At 37.9% G+C, this 27,796-nt stretch overlaps 1 protein-coding gene across 1 annotated transcript in view; it reads right to left on the minus strand.

Annotated features, from left to right (window-relative positions):
* Positions 1-1,228: 1,228 nt before the first annotated feature.
* The window catches only part of LOC145984016 (protein phosphatase 1H), a 47,315-nt gene continuing 20,747 nt past the window's right edge, over positions 1,229-27,796 (minus strand). The window contains exons 3-8 of the mRNA XM_083117325.1: positions 24,609-24,764; positions 23,208-23,405; positions 19,256-19,438; positions 10,895-11,002; positions 5,148-5,311; positions 1,229-3,148 (exon numbers count right to left, since the gene is read on the minus strand). Of these exons, the coding sequence (XP_082973451.1) occupies positions 2,479-3,148; positions 5,148-5,311; positions 10,895-11,002; positions 19,256-19,438; positions 23,208-23,405; positions 24,609-24,764 (1,479 nt within the window). The 3' untranslated portion in view covers positions 1,229-2,478. The remainder of the gene's footprint in view (positions 3,149-5,147; positions 5,312-10,894; positions 11,003-19,255; positions 19,439-23,207; positions 23,406-24,608; positions 24,765-27,796) is intronic.

Genomic DNA, 27,796 nt, shown 5'->3' on the forward strand with positions numbered 1-27,796 from the left:
GTATCGTCTTCATCCAACAGTACTTGCAATTCGGCGTTTTGGAATTTTTCGGCTGGCCCGGGTGATCTTTGTCTTTTAAGTCGAAATCACCACTTTTGAATTGTCAAAACCAATGCACACACGCGTCTTGCATTAGGACATTGTCACCATATGTTTCCACAAGGATACGATGGCTTTCACTTGCGTTTTTCTTTTGACTGAACAAGAAAAGCAGGATGTGCCGCACATGCTCTTTATTTGGTTTGAAGGTCAACATGGTTCCCACACAAACCCAATTTCATGATCACTCGCACTCGGTTGAACATCCACGGCATTTTGACAGGTACTGTCCTGGCAACACACTGACATAACAGTTGAGACTGTGCACCAACCCTTACTTCCAGCGCCATCCAGCGACGAAATTAAGAATTATTAACCGGCACACCTGGTAGACAATGTGACATTGGCAGTGTGTAGTCTCGCATTGTCATGGAGCAAAAGCACACCAGTGGACACCAGACCACGTCATTTCTGCAGATTGGTTGGTTTCAGTTTTTCGCGCAAAAGGTTGGAGTAGGTGGTACCGTTTACATTATGACCTCTGGGCATGCAATGTTCAAGAATTGGCCCCTTGTGGTCCCAAAACAAAGTTAACATGACCTTTTTGGCAAGTCCTCCACTTGAGCAATGTTGCTTTGTGACTGCAGTGACAGAGCGACCTGGATGCGGAGAATCTTCAACACTGGTTATGCCCTATTTGAACATCAACTTGTGATCGACTCATACAGTTGTCACCGTACTGAACAGTCATGCGGCAATGAATTTCTATCGGTTTCACGCCTTCACTCAACAAAAATCTCACAATTCTTCACTGCTCCATATTGGAGCACTCCTGTAAGGGTGCCGCCATCTTGTGTAACTGTTTCCCAGTGTCCCATACGTGAGGCAGGTGTGCCAGCCCCAGCTATGAATAGCTTACAGATGCCTTCACAAAATAACAAACATATAAAAATCATGGTCGTATTTTAGATTTTTTCCTACTACTTTTCTGGTTATTTATTGAATGCACCTTGTAATATTTGTTTAGGTAATGTTAAATGGTATTTTATATTAGTTATGTATGTATGAAAATACTTATCTACCATTATAAAAAAAAATATTGATGATACTGGGATTACCAAATTGATTCTTCTGTGGCTAGAACATGAATAAAAAAATGCATTTTTCATTTTTATTTTCTTTAGTGATATAGTCTTTCCAGAAATGTACATATCTATACATCCAAAATATTTCATTCAGTCAATGATAGAAATTATCAGCTCTTGCTTTCCTTATTTACACACTTTCCAAGTCACTTGATGAACAAGAAGTATTTAACATATGACATTTTACAAAATATTTAATTTAATAATCATTAACACAAGTGTATCTAAGCAGCAAAGTAATGCAATAGTCAGATAAAGACCTGACTAATGCTAACACTTTTGAGACCAAGATAACAGAAAATATTGTGAATGAAGCAATGCTATGTTCTTAAACTAAGTGCATTTGGACAATATTTGTGACAAATTTATATGTTAATTTTATATATATATATAAATAATATAGATAGATCGTACCCTTAGCACATTATTATGAACCATCTTGAATAGTATTTTCAGTCTCCAAAGTCTTCATCAGGTGATGGACAAGTTAAATCTTAAACCTGTATTAAAACCAGCGGTCACTTCATGTTCTAGTGTACTATATGAGTGTCAGAGGGGAGGGAGAAGGCAAATAGTGATACTATTAATAGTTTTACCTGTGGAAAAGCTGGAAAAGAGATATTCCAATTCCTCATTTTATCTGGTTTTTAATGAAGGTTTAAAGATTGCCTTGGTCCAGCACTTGATTATTGATTGTGGGTTTGAATATATACAAAATTTTGAAGACAAACAAAATTACTGTAAGGTAGGAATATCCTTCATGACTTATCAATGGGACATTTTATATGTAATTATGCACATACATGTGAAAAAGCATTACAAATGAGTAACTTATTTTCTTATTTAAACATTTGCCATGTTTGTAAACATATTGTCATAAATATATGTAAAAAATATGTGTATAAAGTAACCCAAAAGATGGGCAGAAAAGATTATCATAAAAAATGATAAATCATAAACATCTTGCCTTGGACAACAAAATTATCTGAATCACACATACAGTAACTGATTATGTAACTATATCACTGCATCATTGTAAATAATAAATTAAAAAATAAAATTTCAGAAAATGCATTAAATTAAAGTGCAAACTAGATGAGGGAAAAGGTAACCCAACTATTATCAGTTCATCTTTGGTACAAACACACCCAATATTACTTGCTGTTGAAACAAGTCTCTTTCAAAATCCACTGAAATTGTACATACTTGTCAATGTTACAAAATATGGTGCCATCACTCCTATGGTATCACTGGAATATTTACACCAATGGAATATTTGAGCAAATATATTTTGTCATTGTGTTTGAGATCCACTGGAATCGCCATGACCATCGCCCCCGTCTTTCAAGTTTAAAACAGCAAACGACTCTTCATTGATATCTGAATTTCTTCTACCCTGTTGTAAAATATCAGTCTGTACATTGGGATCACTTTCTTTTAACTCATTGGGATATTTTTCAATGAAACTTTGGTCTGAATTTTTCAAAATATCTGGTACGGTCTGCCAATCTGTCTGTCTTGAAGGGATTACTGATATGTCTTGTGTGCTATTTACCGATAACTGACTTGTAGGTTCGGAACTGTCACCACTTGATTTCCTCAATTCATCTGGGTTATTTTTCTCTGTATGAGAATTTACCCCATCTGAAGTAATTTTGTCATCTGCTTCTATCTTGACAGGCTTGTCTGCAGCTTTGCAGGCAGATGGTGCTAACAATGATGGTGACGATTTGAGTGAAAGTTTTCCAAAACCAGGTCCATCTTCATTAGGAGACTCGTAGATTCCACGCACAGCCTCATATTGTTGTGCCCATTCTAAATGCTCTTTCTTGTAAGGAACTAATGGAATTACAAATACTGATATATCATCTATGGTAGCTGCTCTCCCTTCAGATGTTCTCCAATACCTTTCCATAAGTTTACCTCTGGAATGCATCACTAGATCTTGTGCTGCAGATGTGTACCTGTAAGGTAAAATTGATTCTTCAAAATAATTCAGAGTGGACTTTTCAAGTATTCTGTAGAATCGGTATTATATAATTATATTCTATTTTGATATACTACAGTCAGCTATACTGAACATGTTTTAACTATAAAACAGCCTTTATCTAATTAGAAAAAAACAGATCCACCACTTATGAAATGCTTTGGTATCTGACTGATTTCGATAGAATCAGAGACAGTGATTCAACACATGTGGACTTACTGAAGAGCTTTCAACAAATATATGTAAAGCTCATTATCACAGATTACATACAAACACAAGGTGCAACACATTTACTTTGTATGGAATTGAAAAAGAACATCTAAATAAATGCCTTCATGCAGGGAAAAAATAAACTATTAAAGCATTTGCACTCTCATGACAGTTTAGCATTGGCTTGTGCTTAAAGAAACAACTCATATTGCATTGTAATTCCAGTATGTCCTACCTTCATGTGTATATAAATGACAAATAAAAACTAGTATTGGAGAAATTACATGAATAGTCATGGGGCATATATGTTTCTCTAACATCAATCTAACCCTCAACAGCTGGCTGGGATTACACCTGTCCCAGGACTATGTGGCAGCATTAACATGTCAATTCTTAAAATTCAGAGATGATATTTCAGCTGTTTGTTTTATTTTTGGTGGAATGGCTAGACTTTCCCAAGGAGTACACTGTTGGCATTACATTTCAATACAAGTACAGTTAGAAAAGGGCAATTTACTTTAAAATTAATTTTTGAGGACCTGCTTGTGGGTCCACACCAACCTGAAGTGAATGGAAAAATTCCAAAATGTAGCACTACTACGTACCTACAATCATGCTAAGTATAGTTGAAAACTGTTCCAGTTTATCATAAAAAAAATTGTCTTACATAATAGGAAAAAAGTAGTTTTGCCATCTATTCATAAGTAGCAATGGCCATGTAATCTACTTGAACTTACGTACCAAAAATTATTACTATCTTTAAAAATAATCTGCATAAAATCCTTTTTAAAAATCCCCCAAAATGTGTTTAAGTTTATTGTTGGGGGCAGGATACTATAATTTCCCTTCCCACAAGAGCAAGATACTTTAAGAAGAAGAAAAAACAACTGCAACTGTCTATGGCAAATAGTATTCCTTTCACAATTTTTGTTTGTGCATCACTGCACATCTGAAAAGTGTGTGCTTGAAAACTTCCTATGTCAAGAGGCTTACAGGCAAGAGAAGCTCCCTCCACTAAAGGTTAAAGCTATTTTTTTAACTGTTCTATCAGTCTTGTTGAATCTTCCCACTGCATCCCTAACAATATTTTCCAGGGAATCGTGCACAAATGGGAACATCGTTTTGGGGATTTAGAAACATCCTCAAAAAAGGCTCAAATGAAGAAACTGCATAAGATTGTCAAGTCCTTCCATAATACAAGGGATATTTGGAAAGCAACTTCAGTTTTCACCAGGTAGGTGAAGTGGGGGGGGGGGGGGGGTAACGGCACCATGTTTGTCAATGGTGTAGTCTGGGTCAGTACACATTCGGCTGTGGAAAATAAACATTGTGCCAACCTTACTCAGTAAACAACTACCATTCAAACTGCATGTTGTAATTGACAATCCAACCAGCTGTAAGGTATGCTCAGTGATAAGATTTCTCTTAATCAAACACTGTAAAGCTGCTGAAATCCATCAACTTTGTAAAGTTTATTGAGAGACTGTAATGAGTTAAGGTGGTGCAAGAATGGTGCATATGTTCACAAATGGGCACACAGATGTCAAATGACCATGGTAAATGATTAAAGGGTTCAGAAGATTGATAAATGGGTTGAACAGAACAACAGTTTCATAATTTCAGAGCTTTCTGGCAAGTTCCCACATATCTCTAACGCAGTTTTCCATGAAGTGATTACCATAACTTTAGGCTACCAGATGTTACCACTAGCCCCTTGCTGTGTGGGAACACAAGAGTGAATAAACCAAGTACTAAAAAATAATAACCTGTATTTCAGCCTTGTCTGATCATGAGCAGGAAAGTGTTCCAAACTTCTCTGCACTATTTCAGCTGCTTTTTCATTACTTGTCACATCCCATAATCCATCTGTGCCCATTATGAGAACATCTGATTCAGTAATATCCTCATTTTCAACATCTACTACTTGAACCTGAAAAAAGAAGTAACAATAATTTTTAATTCACGTTTGGGGAATGAAAGACATGGTGTTATAATAAATACACTATGTACAAGCCAACCAAGTTAAACTTGCTAGCATTGACACCGTAGACATGTATAATTCCATCCCAATATACCTAGCCCTCACCTCAGTACAAAAATGGCTTACTATCAATAAAATAGCAAACCAGGAATTATTAGAGATCTCAAAGTTACTTGAAATCTGCCATGGACGCAATTATTTCCAATTCGAGCACAACTATTTCATAGAAACCTTTTTCAGCATCCATAGCCCATATTGTTATGCACTTGGCTGAAAAAGACATCCTTTGAGCACCAGAACTCCAATACATAAGATATGATAGATATGCTGATACCATTGTCACATACAAAAACAACAAGGTGTTACTGATGGAGAAACTAGGCAATATACATCCCACTTTAAACTTCACCATAGAACCGGAAAACCAAAGCAGCATATATTTTTTAGATCCATCAAAAGAAGGGACAACAAATTCACCACCACAGTATACAGAAAACCAGGGGCAGGGAACCAGTATATTCACTCTCCCTCTAATCATCCTCCTAAACAGAAAGATAATGTGTGGCTTAACTTTTAACAAGAGCTTTCTCCTACTGTGTAAGTGATGAAGTTACTATCACAGACATAGTACTAAAGAATGCTTACACAGTACATCAGCGATGCAGATCCGACATCCAAACCATCACCAGCAAACAAGCAGCAATAAAATGAAATGGATTGCCTTCCCTTACCACATCCAACCATCTTGACAAGGCCCTGAGGCAGTTTGATATTAAATTAGTACACACATCAGTGACCAAAATAGCCAGTGCACTCAACAAACACAAACAATATTTCCTCTCTCCCCTAGACAACCAGGGAGTGAATGATACCCAATGTGAGTGAAATTCACATTACATTGGCAGATCCATTACAACCATCAGTGAACATATACAACAGCACTTTACAGATGCCAAAAAAATCCCAGCCAACTAACGGACTAGCCAAGCACCTCAAATTTAAGAGGCACACAGTCAAAAAAAAGTTTCAGCCAGACATACATCACACACACTGACTGGCACGAAGATCAAGGAGATGAATACAATTATGCACCCTTTGCATGAGTTAAACATTGACAGCGGGCAGGCATATAACATTTGGCTCCCGCTATTCCAACAACTGAAAGTCAGCACAAGCAACAAATGTAGCAGATGAACTGACCACACCAGCGCTCCTAGTGGCATGCAGAGAAACAACATACACAAGAAGCCCACTCAGCAGTGAAACAACAACTTCACATACTGATGGTGGCAGGAGGCCACCAAAATTAATAGAACCATTACAACTAAGTCTCAAAGAAATAAATTAGTAATCCTCTAATACATATTAAATTATTTTTTAATCTGTTCAAAATGGTCACAAAAAGCCTGAAAGTTATGAAGTACAGTGAAACCTAGACTTTATGTTCACTGTTATACAGGGTGCCCCATGTAACTTGACAAATCGAAATATCGCGAGAAATATGCATCGAACGAAAAATGTTCCATATGAAAGTATAATAGTATTGTGGGCCCAAGTCACCTACGCTACAATGAACCCACCACACCACCCCTGGGGGAAGGGGGGGGGGGCAACCTTGAAATTTTAAAAGGGAACCCCTATTTTGTATTGCAGATTCGAATTTAACGTCTGAAAATACGTACGTTTTGTCGGACCCATTTTGTTCCATTCATGATAGATAGATGGTGCTGTCTGTTTGACTCTCACCATCTGGGTACATGTTTTGGGTGAGTCCTTGCCTCTCACCATCGGGGTGCTAGATGCAATTATTCCATGCAATGCTCAAAAGGATGTCCTTGAACTTCAATGCATTTGTTGATCCATTGTTCAAATGATTGAACACAACGCAGAAGTGTATCTGCATCAATGTGTGCACAAGCATTTCTCATTCGTTTGATCATGTTTGCACGGGTTGTTGGCACATCTTGATAAACATGTTCCTTCTGATATCCCCACAAAAAGAAATCCAACAACGTAAGGTCTGGCGATCTGGCAGGCCAATGCACTAGACTGCCTCTACCGACCCAACGACCATTGTACATGCAGTTTAATTCTTCCCATGCTACTATTGTATTATGTGCTGGACAACCATCATGTTGGAACTGCATGTGTTGTCACAGTGCAAGGTTTACATTGTCAAGCAATGTTGGTAATTCCTCATGCAAAAACATTCGATATTTGTGCCCGTCCAAAGTACCGTCAATAACATAGGGACCAATTAGTTTGTTGCCTATGATTCCACACCACACGTTAACCAACCAAAAATGTTGACAGTCAACTTCATGCAATGAATGTGGGTTTCCCACACTCCAATAATGCATATTGTGATGATTAACCTGATTGTGATTTGTGAAGGTTGACTCATCAGAGAAAAGTACTTTATGAAAGAACTGCTGGTCAACTAGTATTTGTTCACATGCCCATTCACAAAACACCACTCAATTGTGAAAATCATTGCCATCAAGTTCCTGATGCATGGACACGTGACAGGGACGAAATTTGTGACATTTCAATATTCTCCAAACACTACTGCGATAAATTCCTGACTGCGATGATATTACTCATGTACTCACCTGGGGATTATGAGCCACCGTGGCTAGGACTGCAATTTGCTTTTGCTCTCCAGTGGCAGTTGCTCTACGAACCCTTATCTTAGGTTGTACACTTCCTTCGGCATGAAACTGTTTGACAACTCGAACAAAGGAAGCACGTGATCGTAGCCTGTCAGGAAAATGTTTCACATAAAGGGTCACAGAATCATCGATGTTCCTTCTGCCTTCACCATAAACAAGGATAATTTCATTTTCTTCTTCTATGGCTAGATAATCCATGATGTTGAATACCCCACTTAACTGTGTCGTTCGACTCTTTGCGGTCACACTGCACTGACCATACAATCACTGACTACTGAAAGCAAGAGCACAATGCTTCTAGGCCACAGTATCCTTCCTCACACACTTGCCAGCCACTGCATTTGCAAGACACAACCAACACGTTGCGCTTACGGCGTCATCTATCTATCATGAATGGAACAAAATGGCTCGGACAAAACTTACGTATTTTTGGATGTCGAATTTGAATCTGCAATAAAAAATTGAGATTTCCTTTTAACATTTCAAGGTTGCCCCCTGCCCCTCCCTCCTCCCCTGAGGGTGGCAGGGTGGGTTCATTGTAGCGTAGGTGACTTGGGCCCACAATACTATTATACTTTCATATGGAACATTTTTTTTGTTCGATGCATATTTCTCACAATATTTCGATTTGTCAAGTTACATGGGACACACTGTATATTCAGTCTTCATGGTCCCAAAAAAAATCAATATGTTATAATTTTTTTCCGGATTTTACAGTTTTCTGTATTTTAAGTTTATTCAGTTTGGTCCCATGGAAAAATTATATGAAAAATGTAAAGTCGAGGTTCCATTGTATATGATTTTCTTAATGTGACAGCATTAACACAATAGCCAAGGTATGGTTCATGTACTACCATAGGATCTTCATGTGTAGCTCAATTCAAGACAACCTTGCCCTTGTTGCTGAGGTAGGTCTCTCCAATGGTTACAAAGAGCAACAGTCAGCAACAAATACTGTAACTAAAATTCAACTGCATCACCCATACAAAGCACCCAAGATTATAAAGCCAAGACTAGAGAAACTTCTTACCATACCACTCAGCACTAGTGTTGGGCGATATATCGTCCAGACAATACATTGCAATATTGAAAAAATGTCGTCCAGGCAATATCAACTAGACGATGTATTGTCACGATATTTTGGCAATATATATTGTGTCGGCAATATATCATTACGATATTTGCTGATATATTGTCACAATATTTGGCAATATATATCGTATCGGTGATATATCATCACAATATTTGGTGATATGTCATGTTGGTAATACCGTGCGTCCATTTCGATCTGCAGCCGAGAGATCGGGAGAAGCGTGGCGGGCGGCGCTGGCGGAGATGCCGACATTTGCGGCCTGAAATGCCCGCTTATTTTTATGGACATATGCAGACATTTATATAAATATTGCAAAATGAGCACTAACCTGTGTTATAAGAGTATGGTTTTAATTTTAGTAGCTTAGTGGCTGTATGTGCTGATGATTTTGACACTCCCATCTCCTGTGAAACACGGCGTAGAGGTTTGTTTGGATAACTTTCTAACGCTGCCCCAATTTCATCGAGTTCATCGAGGAAGCTCACGAAAACCATTGACTTTTAATGGTTTCGTCGGCAGCGTAATCTTGATACAGTGTTGCACATTCGAAAACTCCAAACGATCCCCATCGACACAAAACTCTTTCAAGGATATAAACTTAAGCAGGACGTTGCTGGTCAAAACTATGATTAAAATGTTTTATTATCTGTGACTCTTATCGTCACTTCTAAAGCGTATTTTTTTGTGTATATAATTGCAGAACTTGCATGAATTACAGATGATGAATTATAACCCAGGTTAGTGCTCGTTTTGCAATATTTATATAAATGTCTGGATATGTCCGTAAAAATAAGCGAGCATTACAGGCCGCAAATGTCGGCATCTCCGCCAGCGCCGCCCGCCACGCTTCTCCCGATCTCTCGGCTGCAGATCGAAATGGACGCACGGTATATTGTCATTATATTTTAGCAATATATATCATGTCAGCAATATATTGTCATGATATTTGGCGATAAATTTCATGGAGATGATATATCGCCGATATCACGATATGGAAAAAATATCATACTGTATCATGTGACAATATTGTCTTGATGATATATTGCAATATTAAATTTCCGATATCGTCCATCCTACTCAGTACAAAAACAATGCATAATCTGATAAAGTGTCTGTGGTGCTTAACATAAAGTTGCACAGAAATGACATTGACACTGAATTGCCCACTGAATGGGAAATTAATTAGCCACAAAAGACAGTACTTGCACAAAATGTGCATCCTTGTATTCACCATCCAGTGCCAATGTCCAACAAACCTACAATATAAGCCTCATGAAAGATGATTTTGCACTCTAGTCTGCTGAAGCACTTCAGTGACCATTATGCAAAGCTCACTCCTGTTCAGCCACAAATTTAATCACTTTCACCAACAAATTGCTCCATTGTGGTCCATGATCCTAGAGAGAATTTATATGGAATATATAGCAAATATGTCCAATGAAAAAGTATGAGACACATACTAAACCTAGTATCTACATGTATTCATATTGTTTCCTAATGCCTTTCGCATTAAGTGAAATTAAGACACTTTTATGGACATTCTCTACACAGGTACAGATCACTGTACTCTTGACAAGCTAGGAGTCTCATATGTTCAGTACCCATCACCTACCATTCTAGTATGAACTAGGAATGGATTGATATGAAATTTTCACTGACCTTTAACATTCCACTAAATTAATACCAATGAACAAACATTAGGAAACTGTCCATATATATATATATGACAAAAAAATTCTTATTCTTCGAAACAACAAGTATACTTACTTCAGGTTGTGAAGAAAGGAATGGTTTTATTGGAATGTTTGAGTTCAAAGCTTTCAAATCATGGTCTCCAAAACCACGAGTAACACCAATGGTAGATAGTACTCTACTCTGCAAGAGACAAGATTTCCATGGTTAAAAATGAACAACAAATGCCACACATTATTATCATTATTATTATTATTATTATTTGTAAAGTTAGAATTCACCCACAGTATCATTAAAAATGTAAATAAAGATGCAAGACACTCATTATCTTGCAAATGCAAAATTTACCTTTCAAATTACAAGGGGCATACTGAAAGTAATGAGCAACAATTTTTCAAAAATCAGAATTTATCAGATCATGCAAACGAAATAAATCATCACAAAATACATGCTTTACTGAATGTGTCAAGGTAGTGTGACATCATTAGCTTTGATCACGTGAGCGCAGGCAGTTGTTTCAAAATGGCTGACAGTGATGTTTCATTTTGACAATGTGCTGTGACTGAATTCCTCGTTCAAGAGGGAACTCTTGCTGCTGAAATTCAGAATAGACTTCAGCGTGCGTACGGAGATGTATGCGTGAGTGTTAGCAGTGTTAGAAGATGGGTAAAACATTTTAAAGATGGAAACACGAGCATCAAACATCAGCATCAGAGTGGTCGCCCACGAACTGCCTCCACGGAACACAACATGGAAAGAACACAGACTGTGGATACAATTGCAGCAATACTTGAGATAGGAGACAGTGCAGTGCAGGAAATGATTGCAAGGTTCAAAAAATTTGTTGCTGCTGGGTCCCACGTTTATTGACGGCAGACCACAAAGTGCAGCGAAAAAACACAAGAAGTTTGATATCCTCCATACAAAAGTTCCCACCCTATTTTCATTAGTTTGTAACCTCTAAATATGCGACTAAAATTTGCAAAATACATAGTTTAACAAACAAAGTGTTAGAGTGTCTATTTGCCACATTTTCCCAATTTCCTCCCTGGATAACTGAGCAGTGCATCAGTGTCTGTGAGCAGCTGGAAGACTTCTACCTTAAGGGTATTTTCAAGCTTCCAGAAAGATGGGACAAATGTAGATTATGATGCAGTATGTTTTTCTTTAATAAAACCAAAACTCGGGTCATGAAAAATTATTGCTCATTACTTTCTGCATGCCCCTCATATGTAATGTTATTGTTTAAAGTATTTTTCTCTGATGTTTCTTCAAGCTTGAGAGTGTCTATCCTAGTGTCACAATAGGATTCAACTTCAGATCGGAAGGGTAAATTATCTCAAGTGTTCATTAGTTTGGAAAATTAGAATGCAATGTTAATTGGACATTATCCATTGTCTCGTGCTTTTAACTACATTTATTTTACACCTCTAGAGAGCACCTCTTCTCTTGAAAACAAATTTGTTCAACTGAAGATGAGAGAAGAGGAGCTCTCTAGAAAAGTAGTGTTAGAATAAGTATAATTAAAGAGCACTAGACAATGGATAATGTCCAATTAATATTACATACTGCTGTAGAACTATTGTCACAAACATTCAGAGAATTCATGATGGATGTGGTAAACGTGGTTTAAGTATTATGTGCGTGAAGTTTCATGTTTCTGCTTCGCACGATTGGATAGTTTTTTCCCCCGATAAATTTCGAAGGCTCACTGCCTTCATTCACTAAGGGTATGGCATCTGGGGCAGAGATGGTAGCACATCACATCTTTGTTCGTTCCTGGGCTGTGGTAGCATTTCCTCCAGTTTGGCAGTGCTGGTGTGTGTTTCCTGGCTTGTGTCGTCTGCTGCATTATGTTGCTTGGTGTGGTGTAGTTCCTATACTTAGCATGGGTGGAGGGAGGGGGAACATTGGCCCGATTCACCTACTATGCCTCCCTAGTTGATGAGTCGGGCTTTCCTCCTCGTCCCACATAGGAGTCAGCATGTAAGAACTGTGCGTTTGGGTTTTGAACTGTCAAGCATCGAAAGCCCATGGGTAACTAGCACGCCTTCCAAGACCCATCTACATCGAATGCTCATTCCGGTTATTCACCGGCTCCAGACAGATGAGTCATGCAGTCACTGTTTAGATTCAAAACTGTTCAAGGAGATCAAGGAGAACTTGAAATGTTCATCACATTTATCAATTTGAAATTCCAGAGATTTATTCCGTGGTAGAAAACATTTGTATTACTGACACCTGTAAAGGAGTACAAACCAAGTTTAGCTAAAAGTGCCATCGTAAATACATTTTTGAAACATTGTGGCTGGTGATTGTTCTACATTAAACTATTTTTTGAAGAACTTTGAAAACTGTAGCTACAGATTTTCTCTCTGGTGTAATTTTGCAAATTCCATATCCAAATTAGTTGGTCAAGATATCCCCTCTACGGCACAAAGATATCTTCATTTGTTTTTGGAAATTTCATTCTGAATGGAATTTTATCCTCAATTTAGGTGAAATGAAGTACATTTTCAACCATTACATTGCTGACATCATGTGATGCTGAACACTAAAGCATGGGGGGGTCCATAAAACGCATCATGAAATCAGTATTTAAAGGTTTTTGCATATTGCCAACTATTTCAATAAATCATCATTTGCTCATGTTGTTGTGAGTTATCTAGTTCTACAGACCACATGGATAGTAACACAACACAAAATATAATTGTTAGCTTGTATCTTCAGACAGGGGCAAATAGCAGGTAGTGCTGGCCTACACATTTCAACAAACAAACGACATAAAAATGAAACTGAGAGAAGATTTACGATTTCAAGACCAGAAAAGTGACATAAAATGAACAAAACACACAAACCTATTTCAAGACCTTCAAAACAAATGTGGAGAATATGTGGTAGTCAGTGTACAACCTTAAGGCCCATGCGACTAATGTAAATTCAAATGTCTCCATGCGAAGTGAAATATAATGGGCATTGGCTACACTGACAGTGGTGCTTGTATCTGACTGCAGGCACTACATCGTGTCTCACGTGACTTCTTAGTACCTGGGTAAAGAGAAAAACCAGGCAGGCATTGAGGCCTGTGAATTCTTGTTCAGGACAACTCGCTTGCGCAATGTCCACAGGGAAGCTCGCTGCGCAACGTCCAACACCTGGCTTGACGCACGTGTTGCATATTATTTTAGGCACAATACCTTGTAGACTGGTTTCTTCTGGATCTTGTGCAGGTCTCTGGAGATGGAGTGGTTTGTGGTGTGTAGGTGTTGTGAAAGGCCTGATCCTGGTGTGTCATTCTTGGCATCTTTTGTATGTTCATCGATCTTTTCTTGAACAGTGTGGATGATTCTGCTGATGTAGCTGTCATGATATTGGCATGTGGGCTTGTAGACACCAGGAGATGCAAGTTTGGGTAGGGAGTATCTCTTGAAGTTGGGTAAGAGTCTTCCAATTTGGGATACAGGTTTGTGTGCCTGTCTGATGTTAAAGGATTTGAGGGCCAACTGGCATCCCGTCCTTCAAAAAAAAAAAATGCTTTCCCCCCACTCAACCTCCCTCCACCCACACAAAGAACAGCAACTAACCACACTGAGCAACACAACACAGCAAATGGCCCAACCACCACATGCGGCAACACAACCTGATGACAGAAAGCACAAAGCACAGCAGGTGACACCAGTGCCACCAAACAGGAGGAAATGCAACTACTGCCATCTGGGAATGAACAAAGAAATGAAGTGCTACCATCTCTGCTCCAGATGCCGTACTCTTAGTGAATGAAGGCAGTGAGTCTTCAAAATTAATCAGAAAAAATATTCAATTGTGCAACGCAGAAATACGAAAATCCATGTATGTAATTCAGAGAATTATTTTGGAAAATTTTGTAAAAATTACAAGAATGTGGTTAATCATTAAAAGAGAATAATTTTAACAAAATGTTGCTGCATGCTTAATGGACTTACTTCAGAGCTCAGACTAAATAAAAGTTTAAGAGAATTACACTACACATGTGTTGTCTGGACATCTCTGATACACTGCTCCACAAAACTTAAGGAAACGCCAATGGAACAGAAGGAAACATACAGAAAAACAGGTTTCACCAGGGTTTATGAACACCAATAAGGTATATATGCAACATGCAATGAAAATGAGCAGCAACATTGCAGAATGGTATACAGGGTGTCCCCAAATCCGAAAAGCACGAGACCCCAGCAGATGGAACTGGAGTATGAGTGTGCTCAGCCCATCAATAAGGTGTGTGACCACCTTAAACGGACAAATAGGCACAACATCTGGCCTCCATGTTCTGAATGAGATTGGTAATCAACACTGGAGGGATACGGGGCCACTCCTGTAAGAGGATTTTCCTCAGTTCAGGAAGACCCTGTGGTGGTGGATTATAGTGTGCAAGTCATCGCCTAAGAGCATCCCAAATATACTCGATAGGATTGAGGTCCGGCAAGCATGCAGGCTACTCAATACAGGTGATGTCTTCTGTTTCCAGGAATAGCAACACAATATTTTCGAAGAGCAGGCGAGCATTGTCATCCATAAACAGGAACTCTGTTCCCTTGGTGTTCCTTAAGTTTTGTGGAGCAGTGTAGTTGTTATTGTCATCACTTTATAAGCAAAGGGTTTTGGGCTGGATTATCAATGAGCACTTTTGCAGTGGGTCAGATTTCAATTTAAACTTGTACCAGTATTTTGGATATTTCATACCACTCTTCTACTATTCTTAGATTAACTGCAATGATTAATGGGAATTGACGAAACAGACAAGGGAACAAATTCAATCTAGGACCACTGGCCTCACAGCATGTGCATTATTCACATAAGTAAATTTTATGTCAATAGATTATTGTTAAAGATTTCATATTGGTTGGCTGGCTCCTTCTCCCATTTTATAGTGTCAACTTCAGTACAACACCCACCACAATTGCCAGCCCCACTTTAAACTCTTGAGTGCAAAGCCACTAGCCACAGTGTGCATGAAGTTAGTTTTTAAATAAATAGTGTTAAAACACAAGATTGGTAAGCTTAACTTAATTTGTGAGCACAAAAAAAAAAATATCCATGTTTCATAAGGAAACTTTTGTGTAAAGTATTTTCTTCTAGCCTCTTGAACAAATCCTAAACATCTATCTTAGAACATTTATGACTGTTAGTTTTATCTAGTTTTGATAAAATTGCAGCACTGCTACTTTTTGTTCTATGTTATAGAATACAGTAATCTAATGTGTTATTTGCATTTTGTATAACTTGCCAATAAATCCTGTGCAGTTCCCAGAATTCAAAGAAATTCTAATCAATGGACATCCTGTTGAAATGGCTGCAGTTTCCCAATCAACACTTCACCAACACTGTATACTCAACTAATTAAAATTTTCCTAAGCAACAAAATATCAAATTTACAAGTTTATTTTTTGCTAACAATCTTAAGCTAAAATTACAATGCCAATTCTCTATCAGATAACCTTATTTGACACCACATAATGGTCAAATGTTTTCGGTAACAATACTTCTGATTAGTGACGTGTGGTGACCTTGACACTTGGGGTAGCAACTGATTATGGGTAATTTTTAAAGCATCATGCAGCCTGCACCCCCCCTCCCCCCACCCCACCACCACCAAATAGTCAATACAAATGGAAGAATTTAGATATTTTGTGGCAGTGATAATTTAGCACAACATCTAAATTTGATTTATCTGTATCCATGTGTGCAAACACCTGAATCCATCCTCTATGAAGTTTCACTTAAAAAAAAAATAAGCACGATTTGCATCTAATGTTATGGTAGATCAGTCCTCACCATCACAATTAAATAGATACTAAATAAATAAATACAAACTGATGGTCATAAATCCCCGCTTGGGCTTTATTTTTTTAAACAATAATTGTAATTATTTTTCAGCAGCCTGAGCTGTTAAAAACTTTCTGGTTGGGCCTATGCACACACATAGACAGAGAATTTTAAGAAAGCGCTCTTTGAAGCAAGTGGAAGAAAGGTCTTGAATTCAAATTCAGAGTAAAGTATGAATCTTTATGAGCACTACCATGATGAGTTCATAAGCCATTTTTATTGTCACATCACAATTAAAGTTTAAAAACCAGAAAAATTATGTGAAATGGCAAAAAAATGTAAATCAGTACAGCGAGAAAACTGATAAAAGGTTTTGTTTCATTTGCCCCTTTCTTTCACTGTACTTTGTCTACAGACAAAGTGCAATAACCGCCTCCCCCCCCCTTTCCACCACCACCACCATGCATATGTATATTTCAGATTGTTTTACTGCTAAAATGAAAACAGGAGTTTTTCTTTTTTTATATATACAGTAGAGCGTCGTTTATCCGAAGTAATTGGGGGACATGGGTGTTCGGAAAACTGGTTTGTTCGGATAATCGAACTGTACATGTTTATTTGCCAAAAAGAAGTACTGTACAGTAAATTTATTCATAAAAACAGGCATCTCTTTAAGTATGTATTACAAAGTAACGTACAAAGGCAACTTTAGTAGGAATATATAGTATGTGGTACAGTTTATTAAACAAAAATATGTACATATTACATACGCATTTTGCATGAACAATACACACAGTACACAAAATTAACGTTTAAAAAAATCCTTTATTTTGGTCTGTCTAAGCAAGCCTACACACTTACGAGCAGCTAAGTCACGTACTTTTTTCATTACAGATATCTGAAAGTGAGCGAGTACACAGTTCGGTTAAGCGGTCGTTCGGTTGACCGACGTTCGGATAATCGACGCTCTACTGTATATTATTATAATTACCTGCATTTCTTACTGCAGAAAAAAGAACCGTTTCCAGTAATTCATCTGTGCACAAAATACTTACTTTCTCATTTCATAAATAATAAAGACTAGAAGCCATATGCCATTATACATAAATACAATATGTGTAAAATTTGTGGTGCAAATATTGGACGTGGGAAACAAATCTTCCATCATTCTACATAACATAGGCAATAGACTGGGATACCTGAAACCACAAACTTTTAACCATTGTACTGGTCGACGGGTTCGAGATAAGGGAGTAAAATCTTCCCCTCCCTTTAGCCTCTATACCTGGCCTGCATTCATCTATCACTGCTAGACTTGCTACTCCTCAGTGCCTCTGATCCATTTGAAATATTTTGACTAAAATTGTTGCATTTATAAAAATGAGACAATCTATATTTTCATATTCAAAGTTACAGCACTGGTGCTAAAAGTATTATTTTCTACCAGAAAAAGTCTGGGATAATCTGACATCATTTACAACATAAACAGATGCACTGAAATGGACACTACATTAATGACATAAAAGGGGGGAGAGGGGGACAGGCAACCAATATGAAATCTTTAACAATAAAGTAAAAGAATAACCAGTGGCGCAACTAGCCCGTGAAGGCCAGGCCCTACCTACCAACTGCCAGATACACTCCCACCTGCTAATGTGGGGGATCACCCAACCAGTTACGAGGTAACGTGTGGTCAGCACAAAAAAAAAACAGAGTCCTCCTTGTAGGTTTCCATGACTGGCTTATGCTACTCGTTCGTAGCTTCTCAATTCTCTCATGATGGTGGGTGGCCAACAGTCCCATATACTGGCTGAAATCTCAGGAGAAAAGTTTTTACGCTTCTCCGCAGGAGACTCCAACCTGCATGCATCCTGTAGCCAGAGCCCAAAGCCTGATGCCTTAGAGCACATGGCCGCAGTGTGGGACTTAACAATAAAGTACTGACATACTTATGTGAATAATAAACACTGATTTGATATGAAATGGTAGACAATTCATGAAGAATTATGAAGAGTATAACGAAGTAAAGAAAATGATCTTTTCACTGCCTTAACTCACGAATGTGACCATGGTTCTGATGAGTTTTACTGGAAAACAAACAAATATTACAAATTTAGTTTACAAAACCAGGGTGCGTGAATTATACCTTTACAAAAAACAGCAAAATCACAAAATATTGCAGAAATGTCTCCACTCCAATCCTTGTACACTGAAATTGCTATTCCAGGTGACAGACATGACATATTGGAGCTGAAACTTCTGCAGTGTTGCCACATCACAACTGAAAAATTTCCACGTGACACATGCATCCCAGATGACATCACGTGTATGTGAAATGGTATTTGTTGACAAAATTCGCATGGCACATTTGAAATTAGATAAGAAAACATGTTTACTTCTCTCATGCAGGATGGAAGTTACCCAGTGTTATTGACAAGTTTTGTGATAGACCAACATGCTCTTATTGGTCAATAATGATAAAGTCATGATTAATCTATCAATATCCATAATTAACAGACTATTCATATCATCAGTATCCAAATTATAAGTAAGAGACAATCCTGTAAACTCAGAAGAAATTACAATCATACTTCACGCAATACATGTGGATGGAAATAACTTAATGTTTCTTACCCTTTTTCCTTCACCATGTACCACAGGAATTTTTAAATCATCCATTGTAACTGTTTTGTATGCCCAACCAGTCATGTGTGCATCACGATACAATATCCTCCTTCCCAAATCTTTCCTGTTTGGTTTTCTCCAGTAATCAAGATGCGTATATTCTCCACCAAGTAACTCTGGTTTCTGTGCTGCCTGAAAGGTAATTCAAACTTAAGGACTCCTTTAACACATATATTACTGTACATAATACATTTATAATAAAGTTACAAAAATGCTTAAACTAACAAATATACAGAGTTATACCAGGTGTGCCGGTTAATAATTCGTCGCTGGATGGTGCTGGAAGCAAGGGTTGGTGCACAGTCTCAACTGTTATGTCAGTGTGTTGCCAGGACAGTACCTGTCAAAAACTCCGTGGATGTGCAACCGAGTGCGAGTGATCATGATATTGGGTTTGTGTTGTAAACATGCCGACCTTCAAACCAAATAAAGCGCATGTGCGGCACGTCCTGCTTTTCTTGTTCAATCAAAAGAAAAACATGAGTGAAAGCCATTGTATCCTTGTGGAAACATACGGTGACAATGTCCTAATGCAAGACGCGTGTGTGCATTGGTTTCGACGATTCAAAAGTGGTGATTTCAACTTGAAAGACAAAGATTGTCCGGGCCAGCCGAAAAAATTCCAAGATGCCAAATTGCAAGCACTGTTGGACGAAGACGATATGCAAACACAACAACAATTGGCAGAGAAGTTAAATGTTGGTCGTCATACCATATCTGATCGTCTTCATGCGCCATGGGAAAGATCCAGATTGGGCGACAAGAGACGGAAAAGTGATTTTGCAGCATGACAACGCCTCATCACACACAGCGAAAGGCGTCAGACACACCATTTCTGCACTTGGCTGGGAATTCTTGCCCCACCTGCCATATGCACCAGACTTAGCCCCTTTGGACTACCACTTGTTTTCATTGATGTCTCACTCACTTTCCCAGCAACACTTCAACAATTACAAAGATGTCGAACAATGGCTTGCTGACTGGATCACCTCAAAATGTGAACAATTTTTCTGGTAGGGTATCAACAATTTGACCGACAGATGGGCAAAATGTATAGCTAGCGATGGCGCATACTTTGAATAAAGCATTTGTTACCTTTCTCCCCAGATACACTTGTTTTCTTTCGGATCAATTAAGAATTATTAACCGGCACACCTGGTACTCATTGTTTGAAGTACAAAGAAAAGGACAGGTTATACCAAATTTGATTAGTATGTGATTGATTGATTGAGTTGGTGTTATAAGTCCACTTTATGCACAGTATGGCTAATCGGAACTGGACCTACAGTTTAAAGTGGGATCAAAACCACTATGTGCCTCCACCGTTGATTGGTATGTGACAAGTGTACAAAGAACAATAATGAATACCAGATTACCTAAAGAAAATTTACAATACAACAGAATTTCTATTGACTATACCCCGTTCCAGGCATCTCTGCAACAAGGCCATGCATAGTGGCAGAGAAGGGGGAGGGGGAATCGAGTGTTCAGAGCAAAGCAGTACATGCTGCTGGGAAGTCTGGTAACTGCAGTCACCCCCCTCCTTCCTGTTCCTCTCTCATGTTCATAAGTCGAGCCACCTTGCATTACTACTTGTGCAGAGACTTGTTTTAATTTGCCTGCTCCAGTGATAACTGAGACAGAGTGTAGGTACAACAGATGCATCCTATTCTTTCAGAAGCAATTTCTCAAATTGTCACAATATAAAAATTGAAAAGGCAAGGGGGAATGAAAGAGTACTCATGCTCATCTAAATTCATTCAGAGCCACCCTCCCTCCCATTGTACATTCACACACAATGCATACCTTTTATGTAACACTTTAATAATTTGATTGATTGCCACTTTTGGCTAACTTGCGAAGATGGGGGTGAGTATGATGATATGATGAAATTGATGAATGGACACTCACAAACATCCATGCCCAGGCTGGGATTCAAACCCGGGACCCCTGGCATCATAGCACGATGTGTAACACTTTAATAATAAAAGGTCCAGAATGTCTGTAATAGAAATTTATATCTATCAGGGACAGGGTTGGCAAAGTAATCTTGTAGGATGCCAAATGTGAACTTCAACTGTGAAAATATCCTCACCAAACAAGTTAGGGGAAAAATTACTGCATATTCTTATTTCTGATAAAACGCACATGTAAAATGATATGCTACATGACACCCTTCCCATTTGAAAATCCAAGATGTACCCTAATCTGAAATTTCATCGCCTTCCATCAAGTCATTTTCAAATTAAAAGGGTGGTGCCAGACTTTTGCCTCACCCTGTACATTGTACTGAAAGGTTGAAATTTTCCAAATAAATTGTTACAGTCTGCGTGTTTGCAATGATGCAGATAGCACATTATGTTAGCATTTGTTCTTCATTTGTCGATTTCATCATCTTCCTCAAGCCTCTCTTGTGGTAATTGATATTGCATTACAGGCGAAATAAAATGGAGATTATTTAGAATGACTACTCTTGAATATCAGTCCTCATTTATTGGAAATCGTTTGTCTTGGTCAGTTTGAGAAGTACTGCAAATACTTCTTACAACATCGCAAGTATCATCATTCCTTTGTATTTTGCTCAGGTAAGATGGGTAAGTGACGCTAGTGGCAAACCTGCCGAGCGCCCCTGGAAGTTATGTCAGAGCAGTCATTTGCTGTGTTGGGTTGCATACATACAGGATAGATTTCAAGCACTTGCAGTGCCGAACATAAGAGCTTTCAAGGTAAAGTTTATGAGAAAAAAGTTAATTGTTTTTATGATATCTACCAGCACCCAAGCGTTGTTGAAGTTGTTTTGCGACACCCTGTATATATTAATTACATAGTTGAATATTAGCTGTCTTTTCCTTCTGCTAGCAGTTAGTTTGGCAACAGCGCAATATCACTGGTTGTGTATTGGCTGAACTCATGTTCCTTCTAAAAGCGTACATGGTATAAATGTTTTACAATAGTACTTTTTTCTTTCCTGGTGGTTCCTGCCAATTCCCATCAGATTGTATACTATTATATTTTCAAGTTACACATTCAAAAAGTTTGATCCCAACAAGAAGAAAAACTTCAGTTATGCATTTTGAACACCTAAGTGTGCGTGTATACAACCATGGTCATTTTAAAGTAGGTGCTTGTATTTGCCCACAAATGACTTACTTTTCATGATTTTTGGGGCACGCAACTGACAAGGAAATCGCAATGCAGTGGATTGTAAAGGAAACGAACATACAAACATCACAGCCTTGTAACTAAGCAGTTGAATGGAGCAGACCACTGCCGGTCTGTACAATTTTCAAACTACGATAGCTCAAAAACTACTTGTACTAGAATCCTGAAAGAAACACCATTGACATTCTGATTTACTCTAGTTTTATTTTGTTACTGTCAATAGGCATTGTTCCATTTGAAAAAATGTAACTTTCTAAAATAAACACACATTCTAATAATTATAAAAATCTGTGTATGGGTTACAATTATGAGCCCTTGGTTACACTTCATTTCTGTGAAAATAGCACATCAATAGCACCTTCCATTTCTGAAATATTTGGGGTGCAAGTTTTAGGTGATTCACCCAGTATAAACAACTGACATATCAAGATTTTCAACTTTTGTTTCACTCGATATTGGGTGAAAGTAATTGAGCTAAAAAGAGTAAAATTTGCCTTTGTACTTTTAAAGTTTGAAATGAAGATCAGACAGTCTACCCAACCACAACCAACTTACAAGTTGATGGGGTTTGGTTGCACTGACTAAGCATCACCTTATGAAAAGCTACCTGGCATATCTTGGATCTCATGAAAATCTATTCATAACTTTGCTCAAACACTTACCATTATTGAACAAAATTAAATTACAATTTCAGTACTCTGAATACAAATAGAATATATATATATAATATAATGTTTACCAGTTGCCGAATTCTCTGTCTTTCTGTTTCAGGAGTAAAATCATTTGACAGTGGAAAGGCACGATTATTCCTGCATAGTACAGCTCTTGAGTCCCCTGCATTTGCAATATACAATTTCCCTAAAATAAATAGTGCTACTAGTGCTGTGCATCCACCTTTAACTTTATATTTTCGCTTGTCCTCTGCTATAAGTTCATCCTGGAAAGTAAAATAAAAAACAAACACTGAGGAAATATTGTTATTGTAACCCTGTTTTACTTTCTACTGCATACATACATTTTATGAATTAAATTAAAGTGATTGCACTACACATCTTTACAGATATTATACAATACATCCAAAGACTTTCACCAAGTTCTAATTCTATGCATCAAGTTATCAAAATTCTGTACAGTAAAACATAAACTCAAATCTGTAAAATATATGTAAATTTTTCTATTTAATTCTCAATTTTTCCTACAATAAATTAATAGTTAATTAATAACTAGAATTAATAATTCTCTGCTTCATTAGTTACACTAGTGGTAGGTTTTAAGGTGTACATACAGTGAAGCTTTTGTATTTGAAGAAAATATCTGAGTTGCTAAAACACCACAAGAAACAAAACAAGGAAACATCACAATGTAGAAATTGTGGAATACTGTAATTAAATAGACACACATTAACACTCCCCAACAAATGATAAATGGTGAATATTTATGAATAATACTGAATGAAAATTTGTATAATTTACATAATTTATCAATCTATCAAATGGATGTGTGGTGACTGAAATGCCCCATTATACATAATAATAATAATAAAGTGTTGGAAATGGAAATATGCTATGTAGAACAACAGACCGAGGCAATACCTACTAATAATTTATTATTCAGTCAATGGTGTGAAATTGCTGTTCAGAAACAATGCAACGTCCTGAAGCACAAAACACATGACCATTTTCTAAAGTATAAGTTCAATATTGTTTAACTATATTTTCTCATAGCATCATTGTTAGTGCTATACTAGACAATGTAAGTACAAACATTCATAACAATACTCTTTTTTTGCCTCTTTTGACTTTTCATAGGTTATTCCATATAGTCCAAGGTTTTTGTAATTTGAGGTAATCCTGGTCCCGTCCACCTCGAATTACTGGGACTCTATGGTAAATAAAATAACAGTGTATCTTGGAAAGTTTAAAAGCTGCTTCAAGCTCACATTAAGCAAGGCCTGATTCACTGGCATATGCTCCCAATGGAAACCAAACTCTCAGACCTTTAACTGTCAGTTTCTGACTCTTGGCGGAGTAATAAAAAAAAAAGTCTTGATTGTACTTCTGAAAGTGCGTCACTTATAGATTCAGCCCCCTCATTATATCAACTAAAATTTAAAGAATGTTAAAAGTAAACAATGGCTTACCATATCCCAAAATGCAGATTCTAGTGCTCCTACAATTAGTGACTCCTTTGAAACTTCCTTGTCAGGAAAATACATAGCTGTTCCTTTGGAGGAAGTTGAAATGGTTTCTCCTTCCAGAGGTGGAAGCAGATGATCAAAAATATCAATTAGTTTCTCCTGTGAAAGAAATGATTAACAGTTATACAACAAAATTGTAAATGATCTATAAAACAATAAAAAATTAATCTTACAAGTTGACAAGCCTAATCCCATGCACCTTTCTCCTACATAACTTAAAGATTCTAGTATACGAGGCACAGCCAAAAACTAAGAAAATTAATGTTCATAGTGGTTGCCTAGGCCAACGGTAGCACTCACTTGGCATGTGTAGTTGCTTGGTATTACGTGGATATGTGTGTGTAATATTGTTCTATAGTAGTGTTCCTTTATAATGGACATGAAAATAACAATTCCATCACCTGTAATGAGCAGTCAATGGTAAGATTTTTACATGCAAAAAATGTGAGTGCAGCAGAAAATTACAAGAAAATTGTTTAGGTGTAATGAATGAAGGAAATGTGATGAAATGGTGACAGAATTTTAAGGGAGGGAGGTTGATCGATTGATTTGGTTGATTTTACTGTACTTTTCTGCCACTTTTGGCTAATTGCAAGGATGAAGATTAATGGTGTTATGATGAAATTGATGGACACTCGCAAAAACACCAATATCCAGCCTGGGATTCAAACCCAGGACCCCTAGCATCGTAGTGCCTCCACCACAGAGGCTGGCTTAAGGGGAGAAGTTACAGTTACACACCAATTGTGCATTTATTTCAACCTCGGCCGAATGGGCATTGCTACTACAAAAAACCTAGGTGTACCCAAGAATATGAATTTCTCTCCACGTTGCAAGTAGAAGCATCTTTTTAGGTTGATTATTAAGCTGGACAAGATGTTAGAAAAATATGATGAATAAGAATTTTCAGAATCCCATGTATTCCTTATGGGGAATCAACTTCAACATCAAGTTACGGCTAATCAAATGGAAGTTTCAACTTTTCCGGTGGTGAAATGCATCTTCAAACTGCCTTCTTCCCGTTGATATCTTTTTTTCAATTCCATCAGAAGCAGGGACATCGTTAGGGGGGAGCACGCGGGGGCACTGACCCCCAGCAAACTGTTCTGTATTTGCTGGAAATTTTACTTTGATGACAAATATTGCAAAATAATTCTTCAGTAAATTTTGCTTGCAGTTTGAAACACTTCTTCAATTTTCAGTAGCACAAACCCAAGCAAGGCATTTGTTTCTTATTTCCATGTTTCTTGCTTGTTGAAGACAAACAGATGTATTGGGAGGGGATGTAGTTAATGGTTTTCTGGTCTGCACCGGTCAGGGAAGTCTGATACCTACTGAAAATGCACTTTTCCTTCCTGCTGCACACCAGATCCAGGATCCCCACAAAACCCGCACTTTCTCTTCATCTGGCCCTGAAATGGCACCATGGGTGCCGAAAGGACAACACAAACAGGAAGATTTAGCTACAGGTGGCTAGAAATTTCTGGGTTAATTATTTTATGGTTCAGAAAATATATCCCCATGCGTTTCAAATTCCAAGAACAGAATTCTATTGCTTATCCCTTTTTCGGCACGGGGATGAATGACATTGCGGTTCCTCTCACATGCACTCAACCCTCCTGCTAATGACCTGCCCTGCAAACGAGGGGAAAGGCCACTTTCTGAAAATTCGGAGAAACATCGAAGCGGTCGGTTCATCTGTTGATTTGGTGGGCAGTTGATATCTGTCAGATAGTTTGAAGTAGGATTTGTGGTCCGAGCGGTGGTAAACTTCTGTAAACACGAGAAGATATCATCACGAAGTGTTTGTGATCTCGTTTTCCTACATCGCGAGTAAAATGTCAAATGAGAAGCTGCCAGATTGTCTTCCTCTAAAGACAATGAATCAGGATCGGCCAAATATCCAACATATTGGCATTCTAAAAGAGAGTCTGACTACCACGCAAGATCCTGGGTTCGATCTCATGTATAATGAAGAATAAACCACGTTTCAATTAAGGAAGGAAACTAGGTATGTAGCAATTGTTTTTACAGCCGTCTCCATTCTCTATAAGTATTATGCCACAAAATTTGTATATCTTTCTGACTTTCTGTGATTTTTCTTCATTTAGCCTCCACCTGCAAATGCGGAAGCTGCTGCTGCTTAGGTGGCAAGGTTGATTAGACATATACATATAATTAATCCCTAGTCATACAGCGAATAATAGTTATATAATATAATCATGAGTTATGGAGAAGTAAATAACTTATCAAGCATTTTCTGTTTTTATTTGTTGTGCTGTGGTTAACAATCTGCACTACGATGCAGGGGTCTTGGGTTCGAATCCCGGACTGGGCGTGTGTGTTCTTTATGATGGTTCTCTCATCAATTTCACATCACTCATTTTCATCTTCATCTTCACGATTAGCTAAGAAGTGTCGGAAAAGCAAAGTAAAATAAACCAAATCAATCATTTATATATTTCTATATTGCTCCGCTTTTCTACCTCTTGGGTTAAATGCGACGATGAGGATGAATGATGAGCCGAAGGAATGGCGATGGGACAGACATGATACAACCACACCTGTCCAATGTCCGAACCTTGGACCTCTGGTTTCGTAGCATGTTCTTAATGGAATTCTTAGGAAGAAGAACTGTAAAAGTAGGGTGAAAAGAAGCAAAGTTGTACGATGCATAAAAAGTCATGTTTAGTTCTTCTAAAACCTTCCAATTATCGAGTTTGTGTTTTAAGTCCACTGTATGCACAGTAAGGCTAATCGGGGATCCGAACCACTATTTGCCTCCACTGGGTATCAAACCCGGGACCCCTTGATTACAAGGTGGCGATGCTACCACTGCGTCATCGAGGAGGCCGAGAAAAACTTACAATTAGTCACTAAAATTAATATTGAGGGACAAGGCCTGCGAAGAGTTCTTTCATTCGGTTGTGCGTGGTCATCTCATCGAGTCCCATAGTTTCGAGAACAGAATTTGCTTCCATATCACTTTCAAGTACTTCCCAAATTGTCCTCATGATGTTGGAACAGCACAGAAATTTTGGAACTAATACAAGCAGGCACATAGGACTCGGGGACTGCAGTCCAATTCCGATATCCTACAAATATCTGAATTTAATAATGTGTAGTAGTAA

The sequence above is a fragment of the Lepisma saccharinum genome, chromosome 2 (assembly GCF_977018435.1).
Source record: "Lepisma saccharinum chromosome 2, izLepSacc3.1, whole genome shotgun sequence".
NCBI classification, from domain to species: domain Eukaryota; kingdom Metazoa; phylum Arthropoda; class Insecta; order Zygentoma; family Lepismatidae; genus Lepisma; species Lepisma saccharinum.